The sequence below is a fragment of the Colius striatus genome, chromosome 1 (assembly GCF_028858725.1).
Source record: "Colius striatus isolate bColStr4 chromosome 1, bColStr4.1.hap1, whole genome shotgun sequence".
Classification (NCBI taxonomy): Eukaryota; Metazoa; Chordata; class Aves; order Coliiformes; family Coliidae; genus Colius; species Colius striatus.
Genome location: NC_084759.1, coordinates 77624871 through 77644577, shown reverse-complemented (window position 1 = coordinate 77644577; position 19707 = coordinate 77624871). Strand labels below are relative to the sequence as shown.

General features: G+C 40.6%; 1 protein-coding gene across 3 annotated transcripts; it reads left to right on the top strand.

The window, feature by feature from the left end:
* The first annotated feature begins 1502 nt into the window (after window positions 1-1502).
* On the top strand, window positions 1503-18325 carry ASB9 (ankyrin repeat and SOCS box containing 9). 3 transcript variants are annotated; one of them, XR_009819011.1, is made up of 9 exons: window positions 1503-1836; window positions 7604-7683; window positions 8824-8931; window positions 9904-10054; window positions 10580-10714; window positions 12478-12669; window positions 14802-14967; window positions 16189-16384; window positions 17992-18325. XR_009819011.1 is itself a non-coding variant. In XM_061998990.1 (8 exons), the coding sequence occupies exons 1-7, from the start codon at window positions 1743-1745 to the stop codon at window positions 14924-14926; spliced, it is 885 nt and encodes a 294-aa protein (XP_061854974.1). In that variant the 5' UTR covers window positions 1503-1742; the 3' UTR covers window positions 14927-14967; window positions 16189-18325. The 3 variants fall into 3 exon arrangements, 1 of the variants encoding a protein (XP_061854974.1); XR_009819010.1 differs by having other exon boundaries at window positions 16189-16628; XM_061998990.1 differs by having other exon boundaries at window positions 16189-18325.
* Window positions 18326-19707: the final 1382 nt, after the last annotated feature.

The window sequence follows — 19707 nt, the reverse complement described above, 5'->3', positions numbered from 1 at the left end:
TGACCCTGCTTCTGCAGGGGGCTTGTACTAGATGATCTCTAAAGGTCCCTTCCAACCCCTACCATTCTATGAGTCTATGATCATATATAAGATATGGGAACCTAGCCACTAAACTCCAGATAAAGGGGAAAAATTGGTTTTCCATGCCTCATTTTACGTTAATCATCATAACCAATATTTGTCTCACTTTCTGAATTTACACACTTTCCCCCCCTAACATTTTTAACATGAAAATTTAAATGGCTAAGGCACAAGAGTAATTTCCAGTCAGACCAAAGTACCAGCTTGCATCCAGCACAGGGGCCAAGCCCAGGATCCAGGAGGCATTGAGTAGGGAGAGCCATGGAAAGTCTGGCCCTGTCCTCATCTGCATTTGATCAGCAGTTGTGCTTCAGCATGTGCCCAGGTTGCCTTCACAGATTCCCTGCTGTTGGGGTTTGTGGGTGGCATTTAGCTGTTGTTTGTATCTTTTAACATAACTGACTTTTTAAAGATATGGACAAAGAAACCCTAAATATGATTCCAGATCTCTTGCATGTGTTATAGATAGGAATAAAAATGAAACCGAGATACTCAGGCTCAGCTGAGTTAGGTTCATAATCAGCAATTTTTTAATCTCCAAACATACAAATGCAAATTCTACTCTAGTAGACAACTTGTAGAAAAACCTCATTTTTTATTTATACAGTTTTTTGTACGGAAGTTCTGTCTACGTGCATGTGTGCAAAAAAAAAGGCAAATATTCAGGGACAGAAAAGTGATTTTGTGCTTTTAAATGATACTAATTTGGGAAAGAAAAATGTGCAAAAGGAGACAATCCAGGAAAACAGAATTTTTGCAAACACACCCAGAGAACTGAGGCAGAGGTCTTCCTGAAAAAACGTTGCCATTTGTTCCCCAGCAGGTTTGCAATGTTTGTTTTAGACCACAAAATTGCTTAAAAATTAAAAGGACATCACTCAGATCCAAAGCTCCTGTTGTGACTGTGAGTGAGGAAGCTGTCGATCGAACCAGGGATGAAGGGAAGGAGCCCCTCGCAGGGCTGTGATTTCCATGCCGTGCAGACAGCACAGGGCCTGCCAAGGGAAGCACAGCAACTCAGACATGTGGTTTCAATATCCGTAGGGTATGAGACGACCACTGCTGCACAGCAGGAGTTTCCCCACCCCCCCACCCCCACTCCCCATTTCTTGCACAGTGAGGGCTTGGCAGATAAGAGAAGTGGTTTTGCACAGCACCCAGGGAAGCACACAGCAAAGTTGCCTGCAAAAAGTCGCTGGGGAGTGGTGCAGATCCACGCGCATTCATACCTCTGTGGGTTTTTCTTTGCAGATCCCCTGCAGGCAGAATTTGCTCAACTTGTTGAACTGGCTCTTTCTATCTTGTTTTTTTGGCAAAGTAAGAATTTCCTTCCTGATAAAAACGGTCGGCAGGCGTCCCCGATTGGGTGCTGTGTTGGAGAGGATGTGACATCAGGCACATCTCTCGCTTCACTGGATTGCTGGCTGCTCTAGCAGGGCAGTCAGGGAGCTGTTTCATTAAATCCCAACCCAGGTACTCGAGTTTCTGCACAAAGTGCTGCTGGCACCACGTCCCGGTCTGCTGCAAGGTCAGACTCATGCACGCAGACTCTGCTTAATAGATCACTCCAACTGCTGGGAGGCTCACTGGGGACGATGGAATTTGAACTCTCGAGACCGACTGCGAAGTGAAAAAACATAAATTGGACAGACAGGGCTGAGATGGATGATGAGGGAACAAATCAACATGACAGCAAATTGCAAGGAGACGGAGGCCAGGTGTCTACAACATCTCTATCAAACCCGCTGATGAGGGGTAAGTAACACTCCTGCCTTGCCATAAGCCTTCACCTCTGCCAGCGGTGGCAAAGGGAAGGGTCAGGCTATGGTGGTGTGCTGCTTCCCACGTCCTGCTTCCAGGGCAGGTCCACAGTCAGTCCACAAAACTCTCTCATGCCCTTGTATGTCAGAAGGGATTTTAGTAAGCTATTTGGTACTGAATTTTTAGTTGTTTCTTTGGTGTGTCACAGCACACTGAAAAGTTGCAATGTGGAATGTTTGACTTCGCTCAATGCCATCTGAAAGATCAAAACTGGCTCAATTTCTCCTTTCTTTTTCTTTTTATTCTCTTCCTCCTTCTTTTCCTCCTTTCCTTTCTCCTTTCTTTTCTTTTTTATCATTTTTTATTTTTGGTTTATTTTCCTGGGGTTTTTTCTTCTTGTTTTTCCTTTTTCCCTTTTCCTTTTTCCTTTATCCTTTTCTTTTTTTGTTTCAGATGAGCAGACCCCAGTGGTGTTGCTCAGGCTGAGCCACCAACCCTAGCATGTTCTACTGCAATGGCCAGGGCATTACAGCCAATTGTGACCAGTACTGTTATTGTCACCAGTGAACAGTTACTCAGACGAATATCCTCACTCTGATCATTGCTCTGTTGTCTGGTCAAGACTTGTTGAAAATAAGACACGATGATAAAAGACAAGTAATTTAGCCTCACATAACTTTAGCAGATTGTGTAGCCTGTAGCTTTGTTTTCTGAGAAGTTACTCCCTGAGCTTGTGGTGAGTGCACATGGAATGAGACAAATTAAGATAATGTGACTTTACACTATTCTCACTGCTTTCCTGGGCTGTGCTTCCATTCATGCCAAACATAAAATTAAGACCCTAAAACAACAATACAAAGATGATTAGTATATCTGCTGTGTTGTCTGCCTCTCCTCACGAGTCATGTATGTACATTCAGAGACTGGGGTGGGAGGGAAGGGGCGCAGATGTTACTAACAATACTTGAATCAGGTCCACAATGGAGATGTACTCCAGCACAATGGAGTCTGGAAGAGGAGCCCCACATCACACTGCTGCACACAGATCATTTGGTCCTTTGAAACTCAGAGTTCAGCTCATTTGTCTTGTGTCTGCCTGCTCCCTAGCAGAGCCAATTAACTCCCCTGGTGATTTACAGCAGGAATGTATTTGGCTCAGGTTTACATATATCACCAACTTTAGGAGAAAGCTTTAGAATATGAAAAATCTCATTTTTAATACTGTTATATATGATGTCATAGACATATATGTATGCAAAAGCATACCTCTGTGGAATACATTTCAAAGCCCCTTATAAGTTGCACCCTGCCTGACCAGTGTGGAAGGAAACAATGCAGGAGACAGGCATGGAGTATACAACACCCTCCACATGCTCAGATGTTGGAAAAAGATGCTTTCAGCCATCATCACAAAAACAAGTGCTCTTCTGGAAAGGTCCTGTGAATGCTTTGCTGTCTTCATGAGCAGTCAGGGTTTGCATGTTTGTGTGGTTATTGCTTTAAAGTTCCCTCTGTGTACATCACCCTGTCAATATTCATATACTCAGATGACGGTGGTGCAATCAAATATGATTACATTAAACCTCTGGGCTGCCTGGGAATCTGAGTAGTGAAAGGGGAGCTAGGTGATCTCATGCCTCTGAAAGCCATTGGGTTTTGGATGTTTAGATTCTGAAACTATTGAGGCCTGACTCAGCTTACCTGTGGACTAAGGTGTAGGTAAATTTCAAATTTGGATAAATGGTCTCATTTCTTTGTGAAAGAGCAATTATACATATTTTGGCCAATCAGAAATCCTCATTCCTGTGGTGGTACATATGGTGAACATAGCTGTGCCACCCACATATCCCGATCTTACTCCTTCACTATCAGCTCTGACAGACAAAGCATTTTAAGGAATTTCCTCAAAGTCACTATTCCAGGATTTTAAAAGTCGGTGGTCAGTTAGCACTGACATTTGCTTAGGTTTTCATCAAAAGCCTGTGTATGGTATAAATACTAATCACTTATATTACTGACAGTGTGCATCCTGTGCTGTGAAGAAGGTTGGAGTGAGATCTCACTGTCTCACCATCCACTGTAGCCTCCTTCCTCTTCCAGGCTCAAAACATGAGTTCGATCCTGGAGTAGGCAGAAAATAGAAACTTTTTGGTTTGCAGAAGGATGACACTCTGGGTGCAGGAATTGGAGAAACTTGCCTTCCCCTGCAGGGAAGTTGTCTTCCCCTGCAGGAAGATTGCTTCAGGCTGGAGATGTTTCCTACAGAGAAAGCTAGGACATGAGAGATGACAGCTTAGGGCCATGCTGTTCATGGAGATACACCTTGACACCAGCCAAGACTTTAAACCCCTTTTCTCAATGTATCTAAGGCTGGTGTGAAGCTACCTTTGTCATTCATTTCCATTTAGGATAAAAGCCTAAAAAAAGGTTCTTCTTGGTATGGAATTCCCAGCTAGATTACAACATGTTAGAACATGCTTCTCTTTATTTTCAATTTAATTTTTACACTTATGTGTTCAGTTTTTTAATTCATTGTTAAAACTTGGGAAAATTGCAGTCCATAGGTGAGTATGGTTTGGTCTGTTTTTTTTTAAGGTCTCAGTAGAAACCTTCCTTTTCTCAAGCAAGCACTGAATGAGTACGTTCTGCACATTGATGTGGTGACATGACAGTGCACCTCCCTCTTTGTCATTAAAATGCTGACACAATGATCTAACTACTTGGTAGTTTGTACAAAACCCCACCTGTATTCATGTGTCCCCAAAAAAGATCAAACTGCAGCTCAGAAAACTTGTTCCTCAATCTAGATTTTTAGAATTAGTACAAGCATGCTTCCCTTGCAACTCACACAGATTTGGCAATGCCATTAGTTTTTAAATGGAAAAATCAAAAGCTTTTTAACAAAGTCTGGAAACATAACTGATGGTAACACAGGCAGGATCAGCAAGAACAGCATGTTGAGATAAGCATCATTTGACACACATCACTTATAGAAAGTTATCCTAGTCAGTTAATAACACTGTGCTTTAGTAGCTGTAGCATAGTTTGACTATTCTTATGAGACCAGAACCACAGCTTCTTGAAATGCCTGTCCATTTGCTAAAGCCAACAGATATTTGTGAATTTACTGGAACTGTATGCTTGTTGTGGGATGTGCCCCATGGAATACAGAAGGAGGCAGGAAGAGCTCAAATGATGCTTGTAGCAAAGAACATAATTTTCTTTAAGAACTCATTAACATACATTACCTGGATTTCTCAAGTTCATTCCTCTGTTCATGTTATGTACTTTGCACCACTCATAAAGCTCTATTGGGTTTCTAATTCCAGCTTTCTGGCTTCTTCTAAACGTGAATCACATTTCAGTTGATAAACTTTCCTGTATCTCTGAAGTTTGATTTGGTTCTGTTTCTAATTTTTTTCCCTTTGACTTCTATAGTGAAAGTAATACAAGACTGGAAAAGATCATTTGATTCATGAGGTCTTGTCTAATTAGCTATTTCTATACTGTTAAATAAAAGAGATTGGGACCATTTGTCTCTTTGAGACCAAATGGTACAGGCTGATTTGCCTTCATACTTTCACCCACTTAAAGCTCAGTGCTGAATTATCCTATCTTTCTTTATTTGTCAGTGCAGATTTACCTACAAAGTCTGAACAGTTTCTGACAGTGTCTCATAGTCACAGGCAGTGGTGGACAAGACGGCAGGCTTTGAAATGTTCACCAAACACTATTATGTAGTCCATGGTCAACAGATCGTCAAACACCTTCCTAGTTCCCTGGTAACAAACTTACAATCTCAAGGAAAAGACCCAAAACCACAGTTGTAATAAACATATGTGAAGTGCAGGAGCAGGCACCAAGCTTCCTTCCTGGGGAGAGCACAAGAAAAAGACTGTGCCCAGTTCTCAGAAGAAGCACAGCCTCAGGACTGATCATCCCTCCCAGTCTACTCTTCTTCAGAATTCAAAGCTGATTGATAGTCATTTTAGTTACACCTATGAGTGGGATATGACCAGGATATCCACCATACCTGCACCCTGTCACTAGTCATGGTCAGTCTCCCAGGGGACACAAAATATACCTCCTTTCTGGCCCAATGGTTGCCCAGAGGTAGCTTAGGTCAAGTAAATATAAAGCTAGCAAAACCCAATGAATGAACTAGTATTTTTTACAAGCCCTCCTCCTTTCCTTTCCTGTAACGGGGTAGAAGTCATAACCAGAGACAAGGAAATGAGGAGAAATGTTGAAAATAATGAATTAATTACTTATCCAATCATCCCTAATGAGTGTCTTGTTCCTTAAGGCATTGTTCCACAAGCTCACCCTTCTTCAGGCTTCAAGCACACGCTGAGCTTATTCCTAGGATGTCACTGGGATTGTTCTGTGAGACAGGAGCATGCTGGAGCGTTGTTATGGAAGGATTCTTTCAAGAGAGATGGTCTTGATTATTCCACTATTTTTTTTTTTTTAATTACTTCATTCTAATGAGCACTATGACAAGGAGCAGTTGTGTTCCTTTTTGTGATGTGTATGTGACTATACCAATTTGACTAGCTGCTTGTTACAGAAACCCACATTTTTGTTGTCCAAAGAGGAAATATTAAAATCTACCGTAGCTAAGTCCATTGATGAGCCATTGTTCTGAAACAGTACAATGCAACATGACATTATCAGCTAATCTGCAAAAAATATTTTAAAGAATTATGGTGGTTTATTAGCTTTTGTTGCTGAAGGCAGACTTCCCACTGTTAAGCATCCTGTTCCGGGGAGGAATGTGAAGAGTTCTCCTTCTCTGAGGAGAAGGAAGTGACAGTGACCATCTATGAGGGACTTACCATAACCTCCATTCCCTACCACTCTGTGTTGCCGAGGGGTGAGGAGGTAAAGATATAGGGAGCAGGGAGCTGAGCCCAGGAAGAAGTGAGAGGTGCAGAAAGTGCTGGTTGATTTTTTCTCATCATCCTACTCTGTATTGCCTTCTGTTTAGTTGTCTTTGGTTAGCAGTGGATTAAAGTGTTTTTTTTTCCCCTGAGTGGAATAGTTGAGTCTATTTTGCCTGGAATTGTAATTGGTGAGTGAGCTTTCTCTATCATTGTGTTGACCCACAAGGCACTCCGTTATTTTTACTCCATCCCAGTATGGGGAGAGGATGGGGGAATGGGTCTGTGTGGCGCTTTGTTCCTGGCTGGGCTTAAAGCATGGTACTGCTGTATGTACAGCTACTATCTAAAAAGGCACCACTGCACAGACTAACACCAAACACTGAAACTAAGAGGCAAAATCAACTGATAACACAGTTTATCTGCTTGTACTTTGATACCTTCTTTTGTTAGGTATTGTTGACTCTAGCCCAGCTCTCAGTAGGGGTAAATGACTGAGCAGCCATATCCTCTTCAAAACATAGTCCTTTAGATTGTGTTAATTCCTTTAGAGCTAATTGTTAAAATGTAATGTGGTTGTGAAAGCAAAAACACTGGAAATGATTCAAAGTGAGGGACAAGCTCAGTCAGAGCAATGTGATGTTCTGCAAATCCTCCTCTTGTCTTCTGAAGCATGGTGCAGCTGCTCAGCAGGGGTGAGTTAAAAACATCCAGAGAGAACCTGTCCTCCTGTCTCCTGGCAGCTTTTCCAGGGAGAGCCTGGCAGCTCAAGCAATAAGGTAGAAGAAGAGAAGCTTTCTGGGATCACATAGTTGAAGTACAGTGATGAAACATTCCATGGAGTTGTTAGCCTTTTCCCTGTCTTTCTTTTTATACAGACCTTGTTTCAGACTGGTCTCCTTTACACGATGCCTCTATCCATGGGCGTCTGCTTACTCTGAAGGAACTGATCAAACAGGTACCCCTCCGCTCGGCTAATATGATCTCTGCTGGGTTTATTCAGTGGTTGAATGTAGTTGAATACTTTGCTGTGAAACCTCCAGGGTGAGAAAATCATGTTGACTAGAATGCAGTGAAATCTATGCGTAACGTACTTTTTTCTTCTTCAAGCCGTTCCATGCTCTGTGCTGATGATGTACAGAAATAAGCTGGGTAATAGTTTAATTCTGGTGCAGGTAGTAAGATCTCAGTCACTGAGATCTTTGGGCAACTGAGGGTTTCTTTCTGCAGCTCCTGTGCCTGTGAGTGGAATTTGGTACTCTGGGCAACTCTTTAGACAAAGCTTCAGTTGAATTTTCAATTCAGCCACCCACACATCTGTTTCTGAAGTGCCTGAGGGTATCCGGGGCCTCTTCTCCTGCTGCAGAAGGGCAGATCTAGGGAGAAGCAATTTCTGAACCTCACTTCTCTATTTCTTTGAAATTCTTGGATTTAGCCTGTGGAGAAGCTGAAGGAAAGGGAAGGGGCATTGGAGACTTCCATCTTAGCCAAAGCACCAAGGTTATTAGGAATGAAAGATATTGTAGAATCAAACCAGTGGTTTCTAATACAGGGACTGGCTTTCCCTCAGAGTGTGCCTCTCTGCAAAGAGCAGAAAACACCTCAAAAGCATTTCAGGATTCAATCCAGTCAAACAATTGACAGGCAAATGGTCAGAAGTCTTAAGCAGTGATGTAAAAATGTGGCAGTTACGACCCTGCCAAGAACTCTAGTAGTAGTTTTTAATGGTTTTTTTCCTTTTATTTTTTTTAAATGTTAGATTTTGCTATTCATGATGAAGTAGAAAGAAAACAATGCTGAGTTCCTGAAAGGATATCTGTACTGTCCTACTGGACAATACATTGCCTACAGCTTCCTATGAGAATTAGTTGTGTGTAGAAGGCATGACCATTGCCTTCTGGCATATTGTGCCAGTACCCACTTCAGTAAAAATGTCATAGCCTCTGTCTTTGCTTACCTGTCAAGGGCAGCGGAAGAAGATGTGGTTACATAAAGCTTTAAAGCTAGAAAGTTGCAGGGTTTGGGGGATTTTTGTTTGGTTGGTTGGTTGGTGGTTTTGGTAGATGTTTTGTAATGATATTTTCTGTTATTTCATCAGGGGAGTGATGTTAATCTTGTTACAGCAGACCATGTGTCTTCTCTCCACGAAGCCTGCCTAGGAGGTCACGCTGCTTGTGCCAGCATCCTCTTAAAACATGGCGCTCAAGTGAGTTTGTGATGGACAGACCATCGTCTCTAGTGTTGTATGTATTATCTATAATGACGTATGTATTATCTGGTATGTTGTATTACCATATTTTAATGCTTGTTGATGTACTATTTCCTGTCAGCATATCACTGATTTACACACTGTACTTAGCTTTCCTTGAGATATGAATGTTATAAACTGCACTTCTTAATAAAGCGATCCAAAAATCACAGATATAAACAATAGTTATTATTCTCTAAATGAAAGTGCAATGCTCTCATCATCTAATGAAAAAATAAGATTAAGTTATTCTTGCAAAGAGTTCCTAATCCTGCAACAGTTGAGGGTGTATTTTGTTTTTTGCACACACTAATCTCATTAGTGCCAATATACAGAGTCTTAAGTAGATGTGTAGGACTGTTAGGATCAACTAATGTTGATTTCATGACTGCTAGGATCAACTAGTGCTAAAATGGGAAGAAAAATGAAAACAACGTGCAAATGAAATGGATGTGTCTCATGGCTTCTCTTTTCCAAGCTATTGTCAAAATTATGGTCAATTTCAAAAAAGTAACTCATTCTATATGTATTACTTTTCAGTTTAATTGGTTTTTTAGAAGAGGAGACTGCACACCTTCACCTAAAAATGAAGTGTTTCAGGAGAGGGCTACATACAGGCGTGTTTCAGCTGCGATAACTGAAAAATGGGCACATGTTTAATTTGGTATTTAACTCCTGAGAGACTCTAGAGCAGCACTGGTTAAACATTCTCTTGCAGGAGGAGACACTTGGGGGCAATTTTTAAAAACATTTTTCTATTATATTGTTAATAAAAAGTTGTAATCTTCAGAAGCAGTAGGCAGTTTTTGCACTGGATTAAATAAAAAGTATTGAGAACTCTATTTTTTATGGAGAAACTGGATAATTTTTCCAAGTTTTAAGATACTGAGAGGACAATAAAAGTCTGGATTGTGTTATCTTTTCCCCCAGGTGAATGGAGTTACTGTTGACTGGCACACTCCATTGTTCAACGCTTGTGTCAGTGGCAGTGTGGCTTGCTTGAATTTACTGCTGCAACATGGAGCCAGCCTACACCCACCCTGTGACTTGGCATCCCCCATCCATGAAGCTGCTAAGAGAGGTAATCCAACGGGCATTATCACTTCTTTCCATGTTACTAGCAGCGTGTTCAAGAGGAACATTAACCTTTCTAGTTGGTCTCATTATAAGTGGTATGATTCCTCCTGCCCTTGGTGCCCACTGAGGGTGGCTCAGCTCAGCTCTTGGGCACTGAGTTCTTGTGGTGACACGTGGAAAGGGATGCATTGTCCAGGTCAGCTGCTTACAATGTGCACATCTGAGGGAGTTGTCTGGCTGTCTTCAAAAGCAGTGGAGAGAAACATGGTGCGATTTGTCTCAGCTTCAATAGACATCTGAAGTGAGTCAGATAAAATGTGAGGGCTTTAGCCTGTTTTGCTAACCATGGCTTTATAGTTCCTGTTTTCCAGGGTGGAAACACTGGAGTGGATGAAAGCATTATACTACCATCTCTTCTTGACAGAACGTTGAATCTTTGCCAAATTACATTGCTGCAATAGAAAATTTTCGGGGGGGGGGAAAAAAAAATCCTGATCTGTGAGCTGACTTTTCCTTTATCCTTTCTAAGGTCATGTGCAATGTGTTGAATTCCTTGCATCCCATGGTGTAAATATAGATCACAACATCAAGCATCTGGGTACTCCACTTTATGTAGCTTGTGAGAACCAGCAAGTGAACTGTGCCAAGAAGCTGCTTGAGTCAGGTAAAAAGTAAAAAAAAAAAAAGATGGTGAGCTTTTTGTTTTCTACAACATCTATCTTTGGATCCTCTTCACATCAAAGATTTAGAGAAGCTCCCGCTCTGGGACCAGGAGACATTTTACTCTTAATGGTAACTCTGGGTTAAATGGGGTAGCAGGGTAACTAGGGTCTTCTTGACCCAGGAACTCAGCTTTATAGCTCTCAACAAAAAAATGAATGATACTGAATTTCACATGGCCAATGGTGCCTGGAGCAAACACCGTCCTTTCCATTGTCTCTGTATGTTATGCTGCAGTTATTTGAAGTGAATAGGGGGAAAAAAAAATCCTTTTATTTCTTTTCCTTCCTATTTGTCCAAAATTATCAGCTCCAATATTTTACCCAATATTTCAGCAAACACTTTTTAGTTCCCACTGAGTTCATAAAAAGTTTGAAACATTTCCAACATAGAAAAAAGTTACATATTCTTTGCATCAAACAAACCTAGCTAAGAGTCTAAGCTCCTGGATCATTATGCAAGACATTTTTCTTCTTATCTTCAGTAGTGCAACTCTTCTAAGCAAAATAGTCTCATAATCTAAAGTAGTTGGGTAACTAGTACGAAAACAGTGGACCAACAAAGCAAGCATTATGTAGATCACCTTTTAGATAGGTCACTATTTAGCACAGTGATTCTTTTTTTTTTTCTTTTGATGAAGTCAAATACAAATTAATCTAAATGTTCAAAGTCTGGGTATTATTTTCTGTTTTCTGCTATCTAGTTTTTTGTTGCCTTCTATATATGAGCATGTATATTACAAAAACATTATAAATGACTTTGAATTAGTTTTGCAGCTCTTTCTTCTTAGAGCGTTTTAGGAGCCATTAGTCCATGAAAATGAATGGAGGAACACCCATCAGGGGTGCTTTCTTATATTGTCCTCTACTAAAGGCCTTAATCCCAAAATTTTTCCCCAACAAATACTTTGACATTTAGTAATCTCATCAGATTAATCCACTAGTGCAGAGCAAGTTGAAATCCTGCACGTATTTTAAGGAGATGGGACCCTGGGATGGGGAACAAAAGTGGGCCACAGGTAGAATTGTTGAAGTCCTGTGATCACAGAATCACAGAATGAGAATCTCAAGGGTTGGAAGGGATCTCAAAAGATCATCTAGTCCAACCTCCCTGCCAGAGCAGGACTTCCAAGAGTAGGTCGCACAGGAACTCATCCCGGTGGGTTTTGAATGTCCCCAGAGAAGGAGACTCCACAACCCATCTGGGCAGCCTCTTCCAGTGCTTTGTCACTCTCACAGTGAAGAAATTCTTCCTTATATTTCTCTGGAACTTCTTATGTTCCAGCTTATATCTATTGCCCCTTGTCCTATCATTAGACATCATTGAGAAAAGCCTGGCTCCATCCTCCCAACACCCACCCTTTACATATTTGTAAACATTAATGAGGTCACCCCTCAACCTCCTTCAAGTTGAAGAGCCTCATCTCCTTCAGCCTTTCATCATAAGGGAGATGCTCCGCTCCACCATTTTTGTGGCCCTGTGCTGAACTCTCTCCATGCAACATTCCTCTGGGACCATTTTCTTGGTCATAACCCTGCTCTTTCTCAACCAGTGTGAGTTGTACGTACACACAGAGCCCCAGTGGAAGGAAATCCACCACTGTGTGAATGCTACAACAGTTACAGATTATTCAGAGAAATAGCAACTAATGCAGGAAATGTAAATAGGCTACTGTATAGTCAATTTTTGTCATCTCTTGGTGTTCAGGAGCAAATGTGAACAGTGGCAGAGGCATGGACTCCCCTCTGCATGCAGCCGCCAGGAACGGCAATGTGGAGCTAGTAACGCTGCTGATTGACTTTGGAGCAGACATTTGGGTGAAGAACACCGAGAGCAAGAGGCCAATGGAGCTGGTCCTGCCCAGTAGTCCTGTGGGCCAACTGTTTCTGCAGAAAGAAGGTGCCCTTTAGCACTTGTTTTATTCATTCACTCAGGATTTGTTAAGGACAAAAACCATAGAATGCTGTAAAAGGCTATTCCATGCTACTAGCACTGTAAAACTCGGAATAACTAAGTTTACCTCCATTTGTTGGCATATAGACATGGCTCTTTCTGGTCTCTGAATATAGTAAAGCACTATCAGTGTTAAAGCTAACAACAATAACCCATCTTTCAACCACCATGAATGATGAATGTACTGCATTGGGGAGCAATTATGTGGAACTTGAAATATAATGCAGAACAGAGTTTAGGCTAAGAAACCCCAGGCTAAACACTCCTTGGAAGTTAATATTAGCTTTTTCTGATTACCTAAAGCACTGAAAACAGTGGGGACCTTTCAGTTGCCCTGTGCCTGAGAGGGAAGTAGACCCAGGAGTGTTACCTGGAGCATACTGACAAATGCAGGCAGCAAGTCATCTCTGGTGAGAGATGAAGATAGCAAGTGAGTGCTAAGACTGGGATCTTTGGTTACACAGTTAGGTACATGTTAGATACTGGTCTCATCATGAATGCAAAATTGTAACCATAAAATGATACTGAAAAAAAAAATTTGAAAGACTGATTTTCTAGTTCTCTGCCCTTTAAATTCATTGTTGGGCCGAGTTCTTATGTAGGTTCAAAAATATCTTTGAAATGAAAGGTTCTATCTTATTTTGGGGGGGAGAGATTAAGGGAAATTGTACAAGAATTATATAATGTGTATATATATATATATATATATGTGTATATAGATTTATACACTAAGCTTTCTTGAAAGGCATACATTCTGTGCTGAATTATCCACCAGTAAAAAACAGTAATGTTAACCTTCAGGAAATGCTTGGTTTGTATCTATGAATGAAACACTTCCACATCATTTTATGTCATTGCTTATGAACACTTTGATGAATTATGCAGAGAAATTTTACTTACCATTCTCGACGAAAATTAGAGCAAGGTCTCTCCTCTCTACTTGTTGGTGTGTTTGTGTTCTTTAGATGTTCTCATTCAGTCAGTTAACTATGCACATTACTAAATAATCTGGATTTTCATTATTTTTTAACAAGTCCCTGATGATATAGTCCATGGCTCTATTATTCCAGCTGCACATTGACGTGATTGTTGTCATGAAAAGACTTATATCGAGCAGAAACTGGAATAACAAAGTGATGAATCAGGCCTTGCTTGAAGCAGTAACATGAAAATAATTGTATGAAAACAGTTGCATGAAAACAACTGTTCTGTGCATGTTATTTGTGAGGAACTGATATTTGGTTTCCCAGCCTAATCTATGGTGCACAGAGCAGTGATCCTTCTGAGCTCTGATCTCTGCTGCTTCAGACTCCTGACTCCTTTGACACTGTATGTGTCCTGTTTACTTGAGATAGAAAAATAATTCAGTCACACCCTGACGAGCCAGCCTGAGAAACTCTGCTTGGGCTGACAACTCAGACAGTAAGGAACTTTTCTAAGTGAAATTCAGCAATCAAAAGCAGAAATGATAAATGCCTGAAGGGCATTTTGTTGCTGAATAGTGTTTTTCTGATGTTCTCCAACATGCCCTTCTCTGAAGGGTCATGCCTGATGGACAGTTGATGTCTCAACTAACTGATCTGTTGACTCCTAGTTGAAGACTTTGCACAGCTCTTCCAATAGCACAGCAGTTTTCAGCAAGGTTTAAATAAAAGATTATATAGTATTTCTTTTGCTATGTATTTGTCACTGTTACAAAATAAGTCTTAGGAAAGCTGTAGGCTGAAAACTTGGATCTCACTGGTGGAGTGATAGAGGACTTTGGAGGAAGTGCTGATCATCTCCTCTTCCCAGGCAATAGAAACTGTTTCATACTTGTGCAGCTTAAAAGAGAAAGACTGACACCGCTAATGCTAATTGTGGCTGTGCAATTACAGTGAATGACAAGTCCTGAATTTAATTGCGGCTGGGTTGATGTCCTTCAGTGAGTGCAGGTCTGGCTTTTCACTGCTGAGCATTCTGGGGCTTGAGGTGGGTTACAGGAAGGGGGTAGTGGTGATAAGCAGCTGCTGTTTCAACTTGACAAATTTGGCATGATAATGCCACATGTGCAATTTCTTCCCTGGCTGTTTCTCTAGGGCCGCTGTCCTTGATGCAGTTGTGTCGCCTGTGCATCAGGAGGTGTTTTGGACACAAGCAACATCAAAAAATAACTGAACTTCTCCTCCCAGATGAGCTGAAACATTTCCTTCTCCACATTTAAGCCTTTCATGTTCAAAATGGTGCCTTCAACAACACAGCAAGGTTTGTTGAGGAAAGACCTTGATCTCATCAGTAGTATTGCAAATGCCTGCAGTGTTAATTTATGATTGTTGTTGGTCTCTTGTAAAATCCTGAGGTCAAGAAGCACAGGACTGACCAACTCTCTCAGTCCTTGCTGCCACCACTTCTGGCAAATCTGACACTTGAAAAGGACCAATTCTAAATGGTTGCACCATGAAGCTTGGAAATGCATCTTGAGAGACCCTTAAAAAGCATTAAAAATTACTATAGTCTTTGAAAATAGGTCTCTTGATTCTCTGCCACAGTTTCAGAGATCTCGTGGTTGACAGCTCCTTACAAAGAAAACAAGCATCCTAGCCCAGCACTTCACGTATATATTAAGGGTACTAAGGACAGCTACATTTTCTCTGTAAGCAGTGCTCATGTGCCTGTTACTCATGAGGGCTGTATCCACACCGCTGTATGGATAAGGAAAGAGAGCCAAATGAGCCTACTTGCAAAGCAAGCGAGGCCCTCTGGCAGATGTTATTTATTTTCTAAGTAGATCGTGCTGCAGATAGATGGGCATCAACCAACTATCATCTGTATTTAGGCCAGCATCTGAAACGCAGTGTTTCTGTCAGGACAGCATGTAGGTCACTGCTGATGGCAGCTCCCTACAGTGCAATCATTTTGGGGGCAAAGTTTTTAATCAACTATTAAAATCAATTATTCCTGATGCTTTGAGACGTATGGGAGTCACACGTCTAAGCTACACATTTTCTCTTTGTACTGTATTATTTTTAAAGGACACAGGCTAATAGACTATAACAGGCTCTTGTGAGCATTGAATATTGTCCCTTTCTGCTCTGAAAATTAGGTGATATTTTCCAAGCATTTCTCAACATGTGTCAGAAAAACAACAGCTTCTATCCCTTTTCCCCACCCAAGAAGAGACCATCTTAAGAGTGAGGTAATTTCTTTTTCTTGGAGAGGTGCTACCTCATTCATAGCAATTTTCCATGGGAGTGGTATTATAACACCTCTAGTATGTGGTCACAAAACAAACAATGAAAATACTGACGTGAAAGTCCATTACAAACTAAAAAGATAACAGATAATTTCTATTCCCAGTCAGCTGCTGGCTCAGCCTATGCGTCTCTCAAACAAATGTGACCTGTTGTTCTTATTCCACTGAGGTCATAAGAAGAAATATTTCCTCTAGCTAAACTTTAACAGTGTATGTTTTTCTTTCCCTCCCAGAAACACATCCTGCTGCCACACACCAAAGAGCGCTTATGATCCCTCTGCTCTCTCGTGGGCGTTCACCAGCGAATATCACCTTGTCTGTACAGGCAGGAATGAGGATGCTGAAGCTCTGGTTTGGACTGCACTTGGGTACTTCGGAGACACTTTTCTTTTTCACTTAGCTGTGGAGTCTCATAGAAGAGAGGGCTTGGTATGTGAAAATTCTGACAACATTGTTAACATCAGCAATGAGTCCTCATCTCAGAAGTGTGGAGACTGTCAGCCTTCAAATACACAAACTTATTTTGATGTTTACTAGTGTGCCAGTGTGGGCAGTGCAAGTCTTCCCTTCGCACATGGGAAGTTAAAAAGGATGGATCAAATGCTACTTGGCTGCTTATATTTGATGTACACTGAAACAGAAATCCTCAAGCTGGGCAAGACAACTGCCGGCTGTAGGTATCCAGTATGATGGTTTGACTTTTTTTTTTGTGCTGACCAAATACAGGAGGAGCAGATCTGTTGTTTTTGTGGGACACTGGATTATGCCTTAACGGGACAAAATGAAAAACAGTTAGGTCTGCAGTTCCCCTTGTGACACATTTAGAAATCTTCACTTATCTGACCCATCATGCATAATTTAAGCCCTGTAAAAATTCATTGACTGATTTAAGATGGCCCTCGATATTCTTTCTTTTCTGGTGGGGAAGAGTAATAGACATCTGTTGGCATAGGCTGAAGAAAAGCAGGCATTTTGGATGGAAAGGTGGATCCTTCTAAAATCAGCATCTTGATTAGGCTGCATCTGCATTAAACAGGAAATGGTCAGGGAATAGACAATGAGCCTAGTGCTTAATTTTTGAGGATGAAAGTGTGAAGAATCTCTGCTTTGGTGACACATCTGAAAGCTGAAGATCCAGCTTATTACATTTTAGATGATGAAGAAACATTTTTTAATGTAATGGTTTTATCATTTGCCTTTAAGCATCTTATTTTTTAACTTCAGCCAATGGGTTTATAGAAGTAATGCTAATACCAGGAGAAAATTGCTCTGAGAAGGTGTTATGTTGCTTCTAGATTGCTTTTCTTCTGGAAATTTCATAGCGTGACTCTGCTTGAATCCCTCCGATCAAGTGCAGTTAGTATGAATTCTGTATGCACAACTTCTATCATCTCAATTTGTTTGCTTATTTATTTTAATATAAATTGTGATCAACACTGGCAAATTACAGCTTTATGCATCAACACTTGTCTAGTTATAAACTGTAGAAGTTGTACAAGATGTAAACTGAATAAGCTCATTATAGATAAGGTTTGGATATTTTTCTACATTTGAAAACATTCCGAACGTAATGCAGGATTTGAAAGATTGTTTATCAGACTCCTTGCTGTAATTTTGTTAGCAGTTTTACAGTAGTCATCCACAATTGTATAGGATATTTTCTAAAAAAAAATGTTTTATACATTTTTTTTAATTATTATTACTTTTATTCACTTTTTAAATGATAGCAGTGATTTTGTGAATTGTCTGAATTCTGTGCAATCCTGCCTGCAGGTGGGTAGTATATAGGACAATTTCTTCAAATAGACTTATGATAAAGATAAAACTAAAATGCAAATACCGTGAAAATAGTGCTTTCTGATGATGTTTTAAAGTAGAGTTGGACTCCTGCAATTGTTTTTTTTTATTCACTTGAGGTTTACTGAAAAGGAGATAGAGATTTCACAAAGTAGGAAAAGATGTAACTTAAGATGGTAACCCTCTAGAGTTAGGTTCTTTTTTGCTGATTTGCATATTTCTTTCTCCTATCTCCTCAGCAAGAAGCACATTGGATGATCTGAGTGCCTTTGTGTATGTATACACAACAGGAGATCTTTACTAGAAGTCAGAGTACGGAGATCCCTGTATAGTCACAAGTCCCAGAGATGTCTGCCAGCATCCAGCAGGTATACTGTGGGGCTGGAGAGAGATGGGAGGGCAGTAATGCCCTTTCCATTAGATGCATGTCTAGGAGCTTTTACCCACAGAGACCAGCTGAAAGAGAGGACAATGCCAGCAAATTGCTTCTCAAGATGTTGTTTCTATTGGAGACAGGACTGTTTATGAAACTATGTAACTAAACAATCAACATCTCAACAAAATAAAACTGATTTAAGCAAGAAATTTCTCTTTTGACTTATTGAAAGATATCTGACACAACAAATTGTTGCAAAGTTGATTTGGCTCTACAGCAGTTGCGACGTAGGATCAGCCATGTCCCAGGACTCATCTCTTTGTTCTGCAGATGTGTGCTAAGATGTACAGCTACCCTGCCCATTTCTTGATGTTTCATTTTATCTCCTAACTGGAAACCACAGACATCCTAATCTAGTAAATGTAATATACACCTTTGGAGCATATGCAGAGAATGTCCTTCTGCCTCTTCATTGACATGAATTAACTTCAAGATGACTAGGAAGGAAATAAATTTTACTTTACTAGTTTAGAAAAATGGGACAGACCAGCTGTAAAATAACAAATTAGTGAAGACCATAGAGAGAAAAGAGTGCTTGTGTCCCTAAATTCCTAGACTCATGTTCCTGAGAGCCATATGTCCAGGACTTGATACTCCTGAAGCCACTTTTTCTCGCTTAACTCACGCACTATATCTATCAAAAAGGAGACCGCCTTCCTCTGCAGTCCCAGTTGGAACTCTACTGCCTTTGACCAAAAATTCTGGTGAGTTATTTCTCTGCATATCAAGAAATCATTTGCTATTTCTTTATATGTTACTGAGATCACTGCTCCAAAGGATACTCACTTTCATGTAGATAGGCAACAGTTGATGAAAAAGTGCTCTTTAGGATGACTTGGGAAGTCCAGTTTCCTTAAATGACAGCAGTGATTGATGGGAAGATAAATGTTTCAAATTCTTATATCCTCATTCAACACAGTAACTCTTATTCTAGCCCAACGTGAGTGCTTGGGTAGCACACCTGGACAATACTGGGTCATGTCACAATGAAACAATCTTGTTTCTCTTCTATGCCAGGTGAAGTCTTTACTTTCTGAACTACTTTCCTTTGCATTTGTAAAGGGCTTGAAACTCACTGATCATCATAAAGAGATACAGAACTATATTCATAGCTTTAGTACCTGTGAAGTAAAATTGAGTTTGTAATCTGTCAGCTGTGTCGCTTCACAAATTAAATTATAGAGTCTCTGCTGAGTCTGGGGCTTTTGAAATCCCTCAAGCTTTTCTTTCTGTGGTCTGAAAAATACAATGGTAGCAGTTAGAGCAGCTCTTTGTCTCGTGAAAGCACACTGACTCAGAATCCAGAAGCTTCATACAGACCCTGGAAAGATGCTATGACTATGACAAGTATAGGGTTGTCCCATTGTCGTTGAGACTGCAAGTTTTATTAACTTATTTGGAGGAACAGGGATTATGTTTATTTTGGTTTTTTGTTAAACATTTGTCCCAAAACAGGAACTGTTGGTAAGGTGAACTTCTACATGGAACAAGCAGCTGCTTGGCTTTCACTAAACCTCTC

Coding starts and splice junctions, on each gene's coding strand:
- ASB9 (XM_061998990.1), top strand. CDS start 1,743: ATGGATGATGAGGGAACAAATCAACATGACAGCAAATTGCAAGGAGAC. Junction 1,837..7,603: donor ATCAAACCCGCTGATGAGGG/GTAAGTAACACT, acceptor CTTTTTATACAG/ACCTTGTTTCAGACTGGTCT. Junction 7,684..8,823: donor TGAAGGAACTGATCAAACAG/GTACCCCTCCGC, acceptor TTATTTCATCAG/GGGAGTGATGTTAATCTTGT.